This window comes from Malurus melanocephalus, unplaced genomic scaffold (assembly GCF_030028575.1).
Source record: "Malurus melanocephalus ecotype Western Australia unplaced genomic scaffold, MMel_1.1 scaffold_49, whole genome shotgun sequence".
Classification (NCBI taxonomy): Eukaryota; Metazoa; Chordata; class Aves; order Passeriformes; family Maluridae; genus Malurus; species Malurus melanocephalus.
Window position 1 is genome coordinate 408,919 of NW_026623281.1, and position 19,275 is coordinate 428,193.

The 19,275-nt window shown below is 36.1% G+C and overlaps 1 protein-coding gene across 19 annotated transcripts in view; it reads right to left on the reverse strand.

Moving 5' to 3' along the window:
• Positions 1–19,275, reverse strand: part of KCNMA1 (potassium calcium-activated channel subfamily M alpha 1) — a 380,586-nt gene that overhangs the window by 130,780 nt on the left and 230,531 nt on the right. For all 19 annotated transcript variants that reach the window (XM_057365171.1, XM_057365170.1, XM_057365167.1 and 16 more), the window contains exons 6-9: positions 7,666–7,741; positions 4,119–4,194; positions 2,809–2,979; positions 1,032–1,123 (exon numbers count right to left, since the gene is read on the reverse strand). In XM_057365171.1, the coding sequence (XP_057221154.1) occupies positions 1,032–1,123; positions 2,809–2,979; positions 4,119–4,194; positions 7,666–7,741 (415 nt within the window). The remainder of the gene's footprint in view (positions 1–1,031; positions 1,124–2,808; positions 2,980–4,118; positions 4,195–7,665; positions 7,742–19,275) is intronic.

Genomic DNA, 19,275 nt, shown 5'->3' on the forward strand with positions numbered 1-19,275 from the left:
CACATCTATTTCAGTAAAGGCTATTTCCCAGCAGGTCCAGGTGCTGGGAATGCCAGAAAGAGCTAGTTTTAACTTGGTCACAAAAACAAGCAGGCTTTTGATAGAAATGCAATGAGTTAATGTTGTCCAATAAAATTTAACCTTTGCCACCAGACAAAAATAGTGAGTCATATGGGTTTGATTTTTTTACCATGTTATATTGATATTAAGGCTACCGCCTGCTCTTCTTCGGATAAGCTTAATGTGGTGTGGGGAAGAGAATTGCTTTAAACTCCCTGGTCACAGTTCCTAAAACCATGAGAGTCTGCAATATCCATGGGAAGCCAAAAAAAAGGCACATRAGATCTGAATCTGCTGCTGGAATACTGAGAAACAGGGCTATTAGACTTCTCACACWGTCAGTCCAGCAGAATAAAACAGCCAATACATATCTCTTATTCTGCATACAGTAAAACAAAGTTTTCTGAAGAACTGAGCTGTCTGAAATCATGTGAATTATCATTGTCACTTAGTTAAGAGATAAAGCACACGATATTGTGATGCCCAAAATGGTGAGGTAACAACTCCCCCTTGTTGCATAAGKTACCAGCATGTGTAATAGCAGCCCTTTTTACAAAGTATGTCAGTGTAGGCTTGGTGGCAYCCAGGTTCTCTCCAAGTAGGGACAAAATGTTGTGACTTGTACCATAGCACAGCCCAGGTCTCTAATTAGAGTGTGACAACTCTGCAGTGGTAACATCTGATGTCAAARAGCACAGCCCTGTAAGCCGTGAGTCAGCTATTACCACCTTCAGGGGCTCTTTAGAGTCACACAACCACACCTGGTCTTTTCAGACTTACTTTCTGCCTCGGGTTGAGTTAAAAGTTCCGCCGTATTTCTTCCGATTAAGGATGAGAGCAGCAATTTCTGGCACGTAGCGAGCAAACATTGCCTACATGCATGAAACAAAAACACAAAAAAAAAAAAAGAAAATGGCATGCAGAGAGTGTTCTACTGCAGCAGAGGCAGCAGAGCCTCTTGGGATACTTACTTTCTTCCACTAACCGCACTATAGGAACCACCATATTTCTTGCGGTTTCCTATTAACTCTATGATTTCAGGGACGTAGCTGGCAAACATGGCCTAAGAAGAAGATAGGAGACAGAAGAAAAGACTAAAAAGAGAGGCCAAAGAAAGGGGGATGATGAATATTTTCAGAAGATATATATTTTAAGATCTGAAAATGCAAAAGAATTAGATCTATGYAGTTGTTTCAAAAGAAAATTTWAAAAAAAAAATGTAAAAGTTCTGATCAAACAAAACAAGAGGGCTCAATGTAAAAGTTGGTCTTGGAGAAGGTACACACCTTATAAATAAACAAAATGTTCAAAAGAGGAAAAATGGACACACAAAACAAAATAAGAACAAAATCACTTCAAACTGGTATCTGATCACAAAAAAAAAGCAGTTATGGCTATTTATTCCTGAAGAGGAAAGGGGAAAAAAAACCTATCCAAGCCCCACTGCAAAAAAAAAACAAAGCCAAGTATTATCATTACTGTAATATTTCTGTTTTAAAATACAAACTATTCCACCCATTATAAGAATTTAAAAGAAGACAAAAACAAGATGAAATCAGGGGCTATTTCCCCATCAAGAAACAAAAAAAATCACCCCACCACTACGAAAAAAAAAAAAAAAACTTTTCCAAAAGTTCTTGGGTTTAGAAGGATTGGAGCAACACGTGATAGAAAAAAAGGTTTTGAGGAGAAAATAAAAATTTTTCTGCCATGTTTTGTCCAACAAACATCTTCCTTGTGGCTGGATACTTCGAAGAGCTACTGCCATTTGACATGATCTTAGTCTTCACATGCCAATAAACAGAGATGGGAATGCATATATGCAATGCTCCCACACATCTGTGTGTGTCATATATGGCATTCAGGGCACTGGTTATATACATAGCACCTCTGTAAGATGTATGTATATGTGAAATCAATGGGTGAGGGTAAATAATGCTTTATGACAATATACACAGCTGTGTATGTACACAACATACATTACAAGTCACTCACAAAGCATTTACCTTTGTAACCACTAAACTAACTACTAAACTAACTACTAAAATAAATTTTGCAGGTTTAGAGAACATTGCAAGAGGTCCTATAATATYACTATTATTGACAAATAATGGGATGTTGACAAGACAAGTAGTAACTTGGGTGTTACATACAGGACAAGGGACATGAGAAATTGCCGATATAAAAGGGTACTGGTTAYGGTTACGTGATTAATCGTGAGACAAAATTGCACTACATGATATGAAAGGATGTTTGAAACTAAAGAGAATGTGGTTTGCCATCATCTGGATCAGGCAAGCTGCTCTTTAAGGCAGTCCAAAGCCACAGTGTTTGTTGGAATTCTGGGAAGGAACACAGAAGGATGGGTAGGACTTCTGAAACCGCAAAGTGCCTTTAAATATCAATAGCAACCTCCAAAAATGCACTACAGTCAGTGACTAAGAAGTAGAGGACTACAAATAACTTTATAGGTTGAAATATTAAGGCACTTCATATATTCCCATGCATTACTCATTTAAATGCATTAGAAAAATTCTAATTCTGGACWAACTCTGGACTAATTTGACAAGTTCTGCCAAAATATTTATCTATAAGAAAAATGCATATTAAACATATTTATAAGTTTTATAATTGATTTTAATTTAATATTCCAGATATTACTGTTTCTTTAATTACAACATTGAGATATAAAGGATCAAGTATTAAAGTAAATGCAATATTAAGAAGAAGATAAAGAAGAATTTTTACCAATCCCCCAAGGATGAAGAAGACCATGAAAAGGCGACCAAGGGTTGTTTTTGCATAAACATCTCCATAGCCAACAGTGGACATTGTAACCATCAGTAAATAAACACATTCCCAATATGTTAGCGGTTGATTATTTTGGAAATTTTCCCATGGATCCCCTGAGTTCTCCACCTACAATGTACAAGAAAATATATAACAAATTATATTCATTATATTTAACTCTAATTAACCTCAAAGTAACTCCACCCATATATGCAAGTGCATACATGTCTGTGTGCAGATATATAACTTGGCATACAACATAAATGTATAAATTCCATAAATCAAGGAATCTTTTCCTGTGATTTATTTTGACCAAATACAAAACCTGGCCCTGTCTCAAACAGAGCACTGCAGTTCTTTTGCCAATATATACAGCCTTGCTACTCAGATAATTTATGGGATACATCTTTTCCATGGAGTACTAAATAACGTAACTTACTAATGTAGTTAGGYAAGTTCATTTAATAAAATTGTGTTCAGAATATTTTCAGACCAAATCTCACTTGTAATGCAAWTATGGTCCTCAATGTTTTTGTTTTAAAAGATTATGTAGCTATTGATGACATTACGGGCACCTTTAGYGGTAAACTATTATTTTTCCAAAAACCCAGTTACTCTTGAGACAAAATTATAAATTTGTCAGTGGGAAATCAGTGTGCCATTTTAAAGTTTGTTCCACAGTAAAAAGTTTGAGTAGTTTTTTTTGAAAACTGAAGAAAAAAAAAAATGCAAATCCTAGAAAACAGCACTCCCTTGGTCTTAATGTAATATTTAAGAGGTGTGGTGTTTTGTTTGGTCAAAAATTGAAAAAGCTGTTGTCTTTATGACATAAATGCTATACTGTCGTTATGACAGAAATGCTATATTGTCTTTATGACAGAAATGCTATACTATCGTTGTGATAGAAATGCTATATCGTCTTTGTGATAGAAATGCTATACTTGCCCAGAGGTGTGTGAAAATACCGTTCTATGTGAAAGGTAAACATATCATAAATAGAAACATTCCAAATCTCTGTGCATCCTGATAAGAGTGAAGCAAAGAACGRATCGGACCCTGCACAGCTGGACGCAGCTGGAGCGGCTCCGGGTGCCATGGGTGGCAGCGATGGCGGGGTTCCCKGGCGCGCACAGCCACCTGCCGGCTCCCGGCGCTCCCCAACCCGGGCGAGCCGGGACCCCTTCTCCTCGTWCCCCATGGATGGAAGGAGCTCCCASAGCCTTTCAGAGCCAGCCGMAGGAGCCAAGGAAGYTYCSAGATGTACTCACCAAATGTATGAACCCAGCTGCTGTCAGCCACGTGCTGATAAATATAGAGCACAGATTCACTAGCTTGATGGAATTACTGGAAATGAACAAAACAAAGAGGAACTCAGACTAGAATTTTTCACACTTTTCTTATAGGTACCTCTGTAACATTAAAGTGCATACTTTAATCTCATGATTATTTCCAAAAAGAAACAGACCCCCTAAAAACCTTATTCAAAGTTTATGCATATATATGTATTTTTATCKGTATTCTTTTGCCTTTGGAGAGTTCATATTTTCATAATTTAAACAGCTTATAAAGAAAGTCCCGGTGCATCAGAGCAGAAAGACAAACAGAAACCTTAGCTACATCTACAGTTTGTTATGTAGTCATAAACAAACTGATGGAAATAAAGAATGCTTTTGCACAGATAATGTGGTTGCCTCTCAGTAGACTCATCTCTTCATTTTTCACTGCTATGCACTTAGAATTATTCACATGTAAATACATAAAAAATACATGAAAAAATTACAATTCCCAAATAAAAAATAAAAAACCTAAGGTATTTTACAGCTCCTGCATGAAGTCCTAAGTATTTTTCGTATTATTCTGCTTGCATGAACTCCTGTGAACCTCTTTACGAAAAATTTACATAATTAGTGTATTTTTTTGGTGGTAACATTCAGTTACAGCACAGGACCCTAACCAGTGGCTTCCTGGATTAAATAAAACCATAGGAGTGATGCTGATGCAAAGCCCCATTATGAAAGGTCAAATATCATCCTTCTTCTGAAATTAGAACCTGAGGTGTTCCTGATAAAATAATGAGCCTGTTGGTCTCCTCGTGTTACTGYTACACCCATTAATAGCAACTATTTGCATTGCTTGCTTGGTTCATTTCACTTTTGCAGATTTATTAAACACTGTACCTTGTCTGTCCTCTATGAAATACTCCCTGTGTTTCTGCCAGAGTCTAAATATAGATGAAGGATTAGTCATAAACATTTTCCCCCTCTTTAAGCTCTTTCCAACATCTGTGCAAAATCCCTTACTGTGAGCCCTGCCTAAGCCCTTGTAGTTTTTTTGAAAAATATTAGAAAACAATGAAAGAGACAAAATTTTCAACTGAAAGCTGTAGATTTCACTTTCAGAAAACATGGGAACAAAAAATCTAGAGTAAAATACATTTCATTTCAAATTAGGGAAACAAACAGGTCCATGGCAGAACACAGTCTTTTAAAGTGCCACATCAAAATTTTGCTTTGTCTTACAGATATTTTAAAATATATTTAGCTTTTTTTTCAGATATTCTAATAATTACCTAGTCTCCTTACTGCCTCTATTTCTGCACTGTGCAGCTTCTTGCACAGGATTCCACTTTTTGGAATGGCCCTTCTGCTCATTGTGTTAATAATATGATTATTATTATTATTAATTATAGAAGATTTTCAACCATCCCTGAGCAAAATAACGTTGCAGCAACTGGGCAAAAGTATAACATACAGTAAAAGACTTAAAAGTAATAATACAGGTTTAAGGCCACGGTATGTAACTGCAAACACTGCTTAAATTTAGGGAAGTAAATCTTATTTAAATAAAATTTGATTTGTTGAGACTACTAGTTTAACTGCTCTAATTTGGGCAAAATTAAAGGTTCTCCATTAACCACAGAGGCTCAGCATGCTTTTTTTCTTTAGGAAGCTAAATAATTCAGAACTAGAAGCTCCCAATTAAACAGTAGTTTGGTACTGTAACAGAAAATGCGTGTGCAGCACATGAATTGAAGTTCTGATGGTACTACAGAACACACTGAAAATATGAAAATTTCTCACTGAAGGTACCAGTAGCAGTAATAAATGAATTTTCTAGCTTGCTGCTTTCTATAAGCTAAAGTCATGTAAGACATTTAAAAAAAAAAAGAAACAACAAGCAATCACACAATCAAATTTGTCATCTGTAACCACAAAYTTTTCTAAAATAAATTGCATTAACTTATCTTAATTTGACACACCCATTAAAAAATTATATATAGCATTCCAAATTTTAATTAATTTTTGGTTATTAAGAAAGACAAAAAAAAAGAAGAGACATGACTTTCTGTTGCATTACCAAGAACAAGGAGAGACATAAAAAACTGTTTTGAGGGACTGACAAATTTTCAGTTCAATAAATTATTTTAGAGATGAACTGCTAAGGATTAATTGACTAAATTGAAACACTCATATAAGAAAGTTTTGCTTTACAGGCTTTACATTTGACAGTCATATAAATAATCAACAAGATGATGATATCTCATGTAAGAGTAGATTCTGCACCAGAGAAAGCCTATTTCAATGAGCAGGTCAATCTTGTATAAACCAGCTCTGAGTACTGAATGTGATTAATGCACATTTATGGAGCTGGAATTTCACAAATCCACCACTACTGAAGGGGCTATTAGCTTTTATCCAAAATCCTTTCAGTTTATGGAGCTTCTCCACTGCCTGCCATTTCTTATGGCAAGGTTGTTCTGCAAATTAAATGCTATTCTCCTTTACCCTACTGGAGCATTCGGTGCTGTGGGACTTCACTGTACATTCTTTGATGTCTTTGTTTGACCAGAACTGCCTCCCTTTCAGTGATACAACTAAAGACAGAAAGYGTGAGAGTTTTACAGCAAAGAGAGTCATTTCAAGGTGAAGAGTTGAAGAAACTGCGGTTAACTCTGAGTGTGTATGAATTTCAGCACCTATTTGMCCATTGCTACAAATTATCACAGCAAGAAATTGATTTACCTGAATGCAAAGCCCTCACACATCCATAGCAACTGGTGCAGAGAGGAGAGATTTGCAGAATGGAACTGAGTTTACAGTAATTATTGGAAGGTGGGTTCARTATTTCCCTTGGACCATTTTAGAGAATGATGAAAAAACAAATGTGTCYTCAACTGCAAGGCATGGGAATGTTTCTTTTTATTTCCTTCAAAATGATCTTTTGTCCACAATTGTGCTTTTCCTGCACAACTTTCATGTGTTAATAGGCCAAAGAACAAGTAAGCCAGGTTAATTGGAGTATTTTAATTATTATATGGAAGACATACTAAGGATAATGAACACAATATAAAGAAAGCTCAGTGTAATTTAATATGTTTTTGATGTGAAAAAGGATGCTCAGTTCAAAAACCCWGGAAGAGCCACAATGACAATTTCTGAAAATACTTTTTAACTGTCATCTGTTGAATTAATTTTGATTTTAGGTTTTTCAAGACAGCAGAACACGGACTGATTATATGGAAAGAAGCAAGGTTTAATCAGTGCAAAGCTTTGTAATTGCTTTTAATTTATCAACACATAACTTTGCTCAATATTTCAAATGTAACAACACATTAATTAAAATCTACTGATCACATAGCAAAAGATGCTATCACTGACAAACCATTCATCAGCAGAAAAAGATTTAAAGAACAGATGGGCTTTTCAGTGGGAGCTTTTCCCAGAAAAGAAAATCATATATTACTAGGGCCCCAAATCTAAGCCACTCCATTCTGTCACCAATGCAACTAAATCAGCATGYAAGAAAAAGTCTTACCTTGTTTTAAGTATATTCAGAAACTGCAAGATTTCTGAAAAYTGTATCAGTCTAAGGGCTCTTAAAAATCTTAAACCTGTAGTAAAAGAAAACAAAAAAAAGTTATAGCAAAGAATAATTCAAATTATCACAGCATATCACAATGACAGTGAAAAATTAAATCAACATAGGTAGCACACAAAATGCCAAATACCTTTGAAAAMCTCTTCCATATTTATTTGTTCAAGGATCCTTAGCAGGTATTTTTCAAATTGTTTTCAATTTATTTCCCTAATAACTGATGTATCCTACCAAAAAGCCTTAGTTTATGCAGGAAGGAATGGGAGGAGACACACAGGCTGAAARCTAAGGGGAAAAAACCTCACGGAGGTTTCTGCCGGTGGCTGTGGTGCACATGCCCTTCTCTTTCAGGCTGTCAGACACATGCAGATCTGAAAAGTCTCAGCCCTCCAAGCTCCCACGTTGCTTAGTGAAAAATAACAGATCATGGGCAAGAGATCTGATAACCTGGATAAAGTAGACTGTATATGCCTGATTAAATTGGTAAATCTTAATGACGTAAAATCTTTTATTATAATAATACTCCCTATCTCCACCCTAATTTGAAAAAAAAAATTGAGCTGAAGAACATGAAAATTACACATTTTTTCTTAAAAATGGTAAATTTACCATATTTCTTTCCCTCAGTCTATAACCATAGGAATACCTTACATTCCAACCACTACAAAAACATGTATTTTTACAAAGAAATAGCATTTTTATGTTGAAATCAGATTGCGTGCAGAGCTATTTCCAGAGAACTACAAAGTCAGTGAGACAGATACTAAGAGAGTGTGTTCAACAGAAAGWAATAGAGAAGATTAAGGGCTTAAATTATTAAAACAGCCTTATGCTGATAGTAAATGATTTGGCTGCAGATCTTTRGCATATGAATAAAAGTACACTGTGTGCTATACATTTGCACAGCTTACAAAATTAAAGYTTGAAGGATAATTTTTATTAGAGAGTACAGCCAGGAGTTACATAAAAGTTGTGTAACATGGTATTGCAATTGTTACAGGAAGGTACAGGGCAGCTTCCACTCATACAGTCTTTTTATTGACATTTATTTTACCCAACTCCAGTGCAAGAAATCATTTTTCATTTCTAGAAACTTCAGGAAATACTGAGCCTGACAAACATATAAACCTCATCACAATTCTCATCCATATTCATGGAATAAGAGGTTCCCCTCAAGCACAAAGGGGCATGTGGAAARTGTGCTTAAATCCAGAAATATTCTTGGAAAGTTGATAAATAAAGTATTTATTCTTGTGATAGCTTATAAATAGTCTTATTAAGTAACCTTGTTAAGACTCCTAAGCAGTGTTAAAGTGCATTCCTGTCTATTACATAGATAAAAGTTTATTTTTAATTACTGACTGTGGGGAGCTCTGAAAATCAATCACAACCTGCTAAATGGATTCAAGGACCCAAATGAAACGCAATAAAATGAAGCTTAAAAATGATAAATGTCAGACCCGTTTGCAATTAGAAAATGATAATTTTGGATCATATTGCTGAAACTGTGAGAGACATCTCTCTGTTCCACTTCCAGTAGGTCCCACAGGTCCCTCCTATCCAAAGAGATGTTGGTAGAGAGGGAAGGAGAGGATCTTTACTAGCAGACACAAACTTTCCAGCTCTTYTTCATCAGCTCCTTTCCTCACCCCACTCCCGATGAACTTTTTTGAGAAATGGCTGGTAGGAGAAAAAACCTTGCTCTCAAATGCTTTACACTTCTCAAATGCATCTGAAGCTATTGTGTTTTATACAAGTTGACCATTGCCACATTTCAAAATGAAACCTGAAAATTGTCCAAGTTAGCAATAAAACCTCTATCTTCAAACCATTATAAGCATTAAGACACATTTTAATCACTAAAACATCAAATGAGAGAAGAAAAATACTATGGCTTCAAAGTATTTTTTGTGAAAGAAGAAAATCATTATAGATGAAGTTCTGCGTTTGCTGCAGCCCACATAATTTTTAAAAATTCCCATCAGAGAATAGAATTTGGAAAAAAAAAAAAAAAGTTGGAGAGTTTGCTTGGACAGTTTAACTACAAAATAGAACTAGCTTTCAAYTGAAAAAGCCAAAGCAATTATTACATGGCAAATTAATTCTTTCTAGCACCCTACAGTWTTCTAGGCACAAACAGATCTGCTATTACATTGCTATATTTATTTCATTTTATGTGATTTTCATAGAATCGTGCAATAGTTTGGGTAGGGAGGAAWTTTTAGGGGTCATCTTGCCCAACCCTCCCTGAAATGAGCAGGGATATTCTTCAGCTAGATCAGTTGCTCAGACCCCTGTGTGTCTGACCTTGAACGTCTCCCAGGATGGGGCATCTACCACCTCTCTGGGCMCCCCAYTRCAGTGTTTCACCACACTCATTGCAAAAAATTTCYTCATATGTAGCCTAAATAACCCGCTTCTATATTAAAACCATTTCTTCCATTGTAGCAGGTCCTGTTTAAAGTCTGCCCCCTTCAGGTACCGAGAGGCCACAATAAAGGCTCCCCAGATCCCTGCTGGCTCCAGGCTGAGCTCCAATCCTCAGCCCTTCCTCACAGGAAGCTCTTGCACCCCTCTGACGATTTTTATGGCCTTTCTCAGGACCCATCCACCTGGCCCACATGTTTTTTGTGCTGAGGGTCCCAGAGCTGGACACAGTGCTCCAGTGGGGTATCACAAGCATGGGGGAGAGGGCACAATTCCCTCCCCTGCCCCGCTGCCCACGCTGCTTTGGATACAGCCCAGGACACAATTGGCTTTCTGGGCTGTAAATCCACATTGCTGGCTCATGGCCAGCTTCTCATCTATATTCTCATCAATATTTGTGAATGTGTTTTATAYAAGTGGAGAGGAAGAATTTCTTTTCTTATGAAATACCTATGAAAGTGTCTTAGATTTAAATTATATAATCAGCTGTTAAGATAGGGTAAGTTTCTGATGCATTGCTGATGTATTTCTCATGTATTACTGATGTAAATCTTTTAATTCCCATTTCATGGATCTTGTCTGCTAAAGTTAATAGTAAACTGCTAAACACAATGCTACGGAAATGCTTGCTACTTTCTCCCCATCATGTAACTCATCTTTGACCAGAGATCTTATGAGATCTGACCAGAATAGGGTATCATCTACTGTTTTACAAATTATAAAAAAAATTAAGTATCCAAATATTTCATTTACGCAGAAAATTTCTCTAATCAGAGAAAAAAAAAATACAGATAAAATAAATGAAGGATCTCTTGAGTCTCTCAGCCTTCTGCTTCTAAATGGATGACTAAAATATGCTTAGGAATTGGAGTTCATTTCAGCTGCAATATCCAAGACAAACCTAAGAGATTCATAGATGTCAAGACCAGAAAAAAATTCCATTATTATAAACCAGATTCCTTAAACAATATGAGACAAAGTGTTTTAGTCAGTAGTTTCTGCCTCYATTACAATAATCTGAGTTGCAGGTATGATGAGTTAAACAAACCTTCACCTATGACACAGGATTATTTCCTTACTGCAAAAATACTTGTTTAGCAACCTCTGTTGCCTGTGCGGCAAAAAAACAGTTTCAAAACACACAGAAAATTAAAATATGCATATTATTTTATATCCTCACGTTCAACCTAGAATCTATACAAAATAGTCACTARGAGAGCCCACATACTGCTGAAAAGGCCTGAAATCAGTCTTAGAGAAATCAATTACCTGTTCAATAGGAAGCAATATACCATGTTGAAATACCAGGCTAGAGCTACAATATAGCAGGAGTACTTTTTTCCTGACTCTTTACTAAGAACCCAGCAAAGTGTATGCTTTAGAACAAAATAGCGACACAGGCATGGCCAATAAACTATGTGCCTGTAGCAATGCAGTTAGAGTAGAAAATATTTTATCTATAACGTTTACAACAAAGTAAACAGTATATTTAARGCTTTATTTGATGTTGCAGTCAACAGGGTATTTGCCTGTCTCACAGACAGTTTTGCAGTCTCCCTCTAAACTGATGCTTTCCCCTGGATTAATATACAGCAGCAATCAGGATTAGCTGTAGATTGCAACACCCCACCTCCTCCCCTGCCCCCCAAAAAAAAGGAAATTTACCATTTAAAATCTTTAAAAKGAAAGGCAGGGAAATAATGATAACTAGGTAACTATACTTTCATGATTTTAATGTGATTCCAATAAATAGAAACAGGAATTGGGATATTTCTTCTTGGACAAGAAGAGCACCAAGTATTACGTTGCTTCTCCTCAATGAGATATGTAATCCCTTTCTTACTGCCTTAGGCTGTTTATTTTTTTTCCTAATTGACAACAGTATATCCAAAATATTGGTATAAGGGTTCAACACAGAGATTCCATTTACCACTTCTATTCCTGACAAACCATTCACCCATTCATCAGAACAGCATCTTCATCAAACCAATCAATGGTTATTTCTACCCTAGATTTCATTAAGGCCACAAGGTTTACTGAAGACTGGGGGAAAAAAAAACCAAAAAACCAAAAAAAAAAAAACTCCAACCAAAACCAGAATCCATATTTAGGAATCTTTTCTGAGACATAGGATGGAGGGATGATTTTTAGGATGCAAAACAATTCCATTTTTCTTCACACAGTGCAGCAGAGTAACCTGAGATCTAACTCCCTGTAGATAGGCTTGAAAATGAAAGCTTAGAGAAAAAAAGATAAGAAGAATTAGAATAGAAGGAAAAGGATCTGCCATTCCTTGGAAACAACACAGACAAAATATTTTAATACATTTCTCCACCTCTGTTATGCAACAGTACAAGTGGGAGAGGAGCCTGCAGCCTGAAAAAAAAAATCATTGTTATATGATTAGGACAGTAAAACTGCAATCAAGYTTAGAATTTACATAAATTGCTTTCAAACAACGCCATTTAAAAGATTTGTTAATAAATCTCTCTGCTGCACATTTCTTCACTTCCTCTTACACCTTTTAAATAATGACAGAATTTTAAAAAAAATTTCTTGATAACACCAACACCGCAGAATATTACATTCCATCCTTCAGTAAAGACTGGATCATTTCATTGTAGGTGAACAATGAATCCCTTTGCTGAGGGAGACAGGAGTACATTGCAGCACGTCAGTTTGGGAAAGAATTATTCCTACAAAGCAACTGAAATACTGCAGCTCTTTTTTTAAGTTGAAAAATAAAATAAAATATACTTTTTTAGAAGATACAATAATGCTAGCACTAGAGACAGTATAACAAACTACAGTTCTGAAGTAAAAGTTTAGAGCTGGACCTTACCCCAGTAAGAGCCGACCCTATAACAAGACACCAAGGAGTTTCGCAAAGTACGTTGCTCTTCCTTTTCAGGGATGTTATGTCCAGGTTTGACACGATARCCGTTTTTGAACAATTCTCCATGAGATTTTTTACGCCTTCTAGTAGTTTTATAAGTTTCTGTCCGCGTGCCCCCAGAAGGGTTGTGGTAGACTAAAATCTTGCTGGGAATCATGACTATGAATCTTCAGCTTCAGGAGCGCTGCTCGCCAGTATCGTGGTCCAGTATTCAGTCACAGAATTCACTAATCATGAAGATGGTCACGAATTTACCCTTCCTTTTGCTAACTCAGTATCAACACAGACACAACAGCTCAGAGCTCTTTCTTTAACACAACCTCACTTTGAGAGTAGATTTGTTTAACTGGACACCGGATAAAATTCCCCTTTACATGTTGTTATCAAAAGATAATTCAGTATAATCTGCTTCATTTCCGTTAGCTTGAAACAAACAATGAATTCAAATAGTAAACTAAGCCTGACAGAACAGACTAAGAGTATCACAAACTGGATGGACAAAACAAATCACAGAAGCAAGCAGGCAGTGCAGATGCTCCTCTGATCCGTGATGTATTAGAGCTTAAAAGCCATCTTCTATCCGGATATTACCACATAAGCTGCTTTCAGATACACCAAAGAACCACACCCATGGATTCAAAACCCACAAACATGATGCTGTTCACTTGGAATGAACAGGTACTCTTGTAAAGAATATAGTTCTTATTATTCAATACACAGAAGGAATTGTTTACTATGTATTCGTTTCTTTGGCAAGTTCACTTATCTGTTTTCCAATTAAAGCTAGTATGCAGAGGCAGAGGTCAGCAAATAATCAGCAAACTCTTAAAAGATTTATCCCAGATGAAATTAAAAAACCTTCAACAAATAAACACAACCCTTCCTTCAATCCCAGTTAATGACAGCTATCTTAYTGAATGAAAAGGAACATGAAACACAACTTTGCCATCAAGCAAGAGCACAAATGAAGTCCAAGTCAAGCAGACTTGCTCCATGAGTATTCACAAACCTGGATTTTGTGTTCAGTCAACTACCATCTCATTCAGTTGCATAAATCTCTTTATTTTAAACTAAAACGCAAATGTGATTTTCCATTACGTATCATAGGTTTTCTTCACGAGTTTTCTTCCTTTGAGCATAATGCAAATTTCATCTTGAAAAGCCATCTTCGTTTGGAGGAACATGCTTATCATTGCCCTTTTTTTAAATCTTTTTTTCCCTTGTTTCCTGTCCTCAAAAGAGCCACAAATATACCAATGCCATCTGGAGTACAATGCAAAGCAGGCACGAAAACAGGCTGCACCACGTGCTTATATGAAATACAGGAAATATATGAAATATTTGAAATCCAGGATTTCAAAGCATTTCTGAAATGTTATTAAGACTGCCAAATATAAAGGGGAGAGTAGTAGACACAAATCCAAATCATAAGTAATATGCAGAGAGCGAATCAGAGGCAAACTACTTTTGTAGTCCTTTACACTTTGTGAGTCCTGYAACACTACATTCTTACAAACAACACAGTTACGTTCCCACTGGTCACAACAGCCAAGTTCCATTGAGTCCATAGGAATGGTTTTGACTTGTCCATGTGCTGACAAATACATAGGATATATCTGTGAGCAATTGAATCATTGCTCTCAAATTGAAAAGACTGGAACAGAGGTAGTACTTATCTGTGTTACTAATCACATCTTGTACAGCTCAAACTGAAAGCACATCCTACTTTTTGCCATATATGGCACACTGTTTTCCTTTCCTTCTATATTTCAGCCTGACTAGTATTATAGACTTGTTATTATCCAATTTTAAACCTGTAATYAGTGTACTCCATACTTAGTACAGCAAATATTTGGGTGCAGAATCCATTACCTTGAAAGTCTGGAATGCCTCTCAAGTAAAACAGGACCCAAGTAATAAATTGCAAGAGCCAAGCTGTTTAGTTTACATAACCTATTATTTTGTTTTTACAGTAATTTGACAGTATTCTTTTAACTCATCACCTGCCTGGCATAGCCAGATTTTCATCAAATTTCTAACTTTTTGGTCTGTGCACTGCCTAATCTGTTGCATACATCCAAATCTGAAAACAGAAATCAAACAACGAAAACTAGGATTGCATCTAAAACAAACCTGCTCCATAAGTTTAAAGAAACCAATAAATATAAATTTGAGCAGCAGCAGGATGATGGCAAATTGTGCTGAGAAGCACTCTTCCACATCACAGCCAGTCACACAAAGCTGTTGGTATTACCTTCCTGCGCAGATGTTTCTACTGTCCAAAGGAGTATTTTTTTACAATTTTGTTCTACAATCCAATTGCCCAAGACAGCTTCTCATTTTCAGTGACATTACAGTTCTCTATCGTCTATAATATCTATTACTTAACAGAATTTTTTTTTATATTAGATGCACAATTAGATTACAGAAAATCGCTCTCTGTACACCATGTTTTTTTTTCCAGTCAAGAAAAATACCTTTTCGGTAGTCTAGCTCAGATAAGCATCTGAGTGAAAGTCGGTTAAGCAGATGAAGATGGTGCCATCAGGAAAACAGCACTGTTTCCTCCCCCTGTGAAGGACASCGTCCATGGCCTCCTGGTCTGCAGTAGACCTAAAACTCCTAAACCCTGTGTTATCAGCAGTACCTGAGATGGCTGCAGTCTGCTCTGAAATATTTAATCCAAACTAATCAACAGMCATTCTGTTATAAAGTGATCTAGAATGACTTTTAATAACCCATTTGCCATCAATGAATCCAAGCTACTGACAAGTGAAGTTTTCCATATTTTCTACAGAAGCATACCCTTGAAGGATATCACTCCATKACCCTCCCTGAACTTGTGATAAAAAGAGATTTATATAGTTATGGAAGTGCTGCTATAATTAAATGACAACTTGCTTTCAAAGTCCATCCAAATGTGAAGCTATTAAACTAAAATATGCAGAAGAAGCAAGCAAGATTTCTCATCAGTTAAGCTCCACTTCACCTTTGGCTATGCAGGGACTAGGTACTTGCTCTCTCATCTTGAAGGAGGGCGAGGGAAGATTAGATCCTGCCTTGGATAACTAATGTAATAGGTGTAACTGGATATCAAATTATCATCCTTTAAAGCACAGGTTAGACATGAGTGACTGATTTGTTGTGCTTTTGTAGGATACTATTTTCTTACAGTTGTGCTCAAAAGCGCAGTGTGTGAAAAAACACAAAACACAAGGAAACTTGTCAAGGAGAAACCTGCTGTAGAGAAAAATAACTGWTATATCCTGGGACTATTCTCTCCTTGAAAATTCATTTTTAATTTAATTTACAGTAAGTGAACACAGAATTTTGCACATGCTGCTTTTCCTGTCTTTTAAATAGCTGGTTCTGAAACAACAATATAAAAGCCATTGCTGTGCACAAAATGGCCCATAAAATTTTCATGGCTGCTATTTCAAAAATGGTAGAAGTATWATTCATAGAAAAAGAAAAAACCTGCTATGTCTGAATATAAAAACTATACAKGTTGGTCAACAACTACTTTTTAGTATAGCTTTGCAGCAATTTCTATGGGTTATGACAAAACCTGAATAGTGCTCTTCTGCCAAGAATTTACCACTCATTAATCTCACTAAATTATTTACAAAGTCAATTTACAATCCCATCTTGAGTTCCTCAAAAAACACATGTAGTTGAATTATTTTTTTTATCTCTCAATCTTGAAGTCTTAAGATACTAAACCATGTTCAGAAAGCTTGGCATTACAGTAACAAAACCAGTCACTCAATATGTAAACATTAACTTTCCTGCTTTACACCRCTTCAGGCAACAACTACATCATATTCCATAAACCAAGCACAGATATACCCAGTACTGAACGAAGAGCAGATCTTTACATAAAACCAGAGTATGAACTTGCAAACAACATACATTGAAAAAGAAGTTTTATCGCACCAAAGTGATGTAAGTGCCATCTTTAACAAAAAAAGCATCAAGGGAAGAATAACCAGTATTCATATTTACTTAATGGGGAAAAGAAAAGAGTTAAGAAGGCAAATAATTTATTCAGGTCTCATTTGAATTTTTTTTTTAATATTACCTTTGTGCAATCCTTTCCAGATACTATGAGTCCATATTCAAAACAGATGGAAAATATGCCTTTTGTAATTCTTTGATTTGGGGAGAAGAGTATTAATTGTGCACTTTACTGATGATGGTACTAAAACCAAAATGAGAGGTACTAAATGATGGTACTRAAACCTYGAAATAAGAGGYTACACCTCAGAAGCTAACCTTGCAAAGAGGYGACACAGAAGGTTGGAAATTTGGGRGCTKCTGTCTAAAGCCACCATTACAACWCAATATAAAGCATCCCTTCCTGAAAAAATGACAAGTTAGCATCTTATATAATTTTCCCTGGCATTCATCAGGAACAAATTGCACTAAAATCAGGAATATGCTATTCTGAGAGGCTGTAACCATAGGGCAGAACAAATGATAAGAACAAAGGCAAAGGAAGGGCAAAGGCCAGATCTAAAGCCTGACTCATGCTGCAGGACAYTGATTTAAAAAAAGACTGCAATTCTGCCTGTCTTTGCTCCCGTGAGTCACAAGGCACAGGCCATAACTGCCAAAGAAACAATGAGCATACTATGAAATAAGACTTGAGAAGGAGTGAAATGTTTAATTTCTAATCAATTGGTATAATGCATCCTATTCATTGAGCCTCTTCAGCCTTTGAAAAAAAGGCTGAAAGAAAATAGTTAAAGAATGGACACGAGTAGACACATACAGTGAAACCATGACAAACCAGTTATGAAAATGATACACCACCAAATTCTCTATATGGTTATGATCCAGGTGAAAAAAAAAAAAGAAAAAACCCCAAAAACATAACAACATTAATTCCATTTTCTGACCAGATGGCTGACGAATTTCAAAAAATATTTATGCTTGTCCTGGTGAAGCAATAACCTTTTACTCAGCATACAGAATAAATCCTTGCACATTGTGTAAATTTATATTGTACCAAGAATAAATAGAGTATTTCAGACCAGCTGTCCCGTTAAGAATTTAGTCATAAAATTCCACAGAAATCAAAGATTATGGTGTTTTCACTGCTTTTTGGAAACACAGCTGTTGTGTAGATCTTGTACACCATGTATCAGCACACCTTATTTCACCCCAACACAGTACTAAAAAATAGTCTTCACCTCCTCAGCAGCAGATCATGTCAAAATACAAGGTCTGAGAACTGCAAGTGTCAATTCATCACTGAATCAAGAATAAATCCAGTAAAAAAAGTAGCATTTAAAACTTCTCTCTTCAAACTCAYGTCAGACAGACAATCTGTCTGTGATCTGCCTGCTGAGAGGAAAATKCTCACATTTTCAGGGGCACACGGATGCTTACCCTAACAGACCAATGTTACCCCATCAATAAGGAAAGACAGGGAAATTTCTATGCACTATCAGAGTAGATTAGAGACAGTGCCTCGTAAAGCAGGTGTCTGAAATTTTCCTAGAAGATGCTGTTCCTCAAATCTACGTATCACTTGCTATTTTCCACTAAATGCAATGTTTTTTCTTATAGGATCTGCCCCACATGCAATGATTTATTATTTTCTCTACATTAATTTCCCAGTTAACACTGAACATGGAAGAATTCAGATGACACTTCTAGACATCTCTGCTTTTACAGTGCTGATATCTACACTTTGCCTACAATAGGAAGGAAAGGGAAACAAAAATCCAAACAGGGAATTTAATAGATAATAAAAACTAAAATCATATCATTTTCTTTACAAAGTATCCCATCTGATTTGAATTTATAGTCACAATATTTTACATGTAGAGACTCAGATGTTCATTGACTGCCACACCATCATTACATACATTGCCCACACAACAACCACAATGAAAATAACTTTTTCTTAAGAGTTAGCATTGTCCCAACCACATACCAGCCATTAAGAAACATTTCATTAACTGTGCTTGTGAAAGGCATTCAAACCAYATTAGGATTTTATATTTATCTTGCTGTGATTTTTTTTTTTCTGCTGTCACAACACTGCAGTCATTACATGATTGAACTTCACTGGCTCTCTTGACTAACTTCAGAGACAAGCATCCCTGATCAGAATTATGCAAAACTGAGCAAACTGATCAAATGTGAATATAATCCTCACTCTGCTATCAGCACACRCTGTCAGTGCTCTATTTGACCATTGATACTCCAGCTGGCTC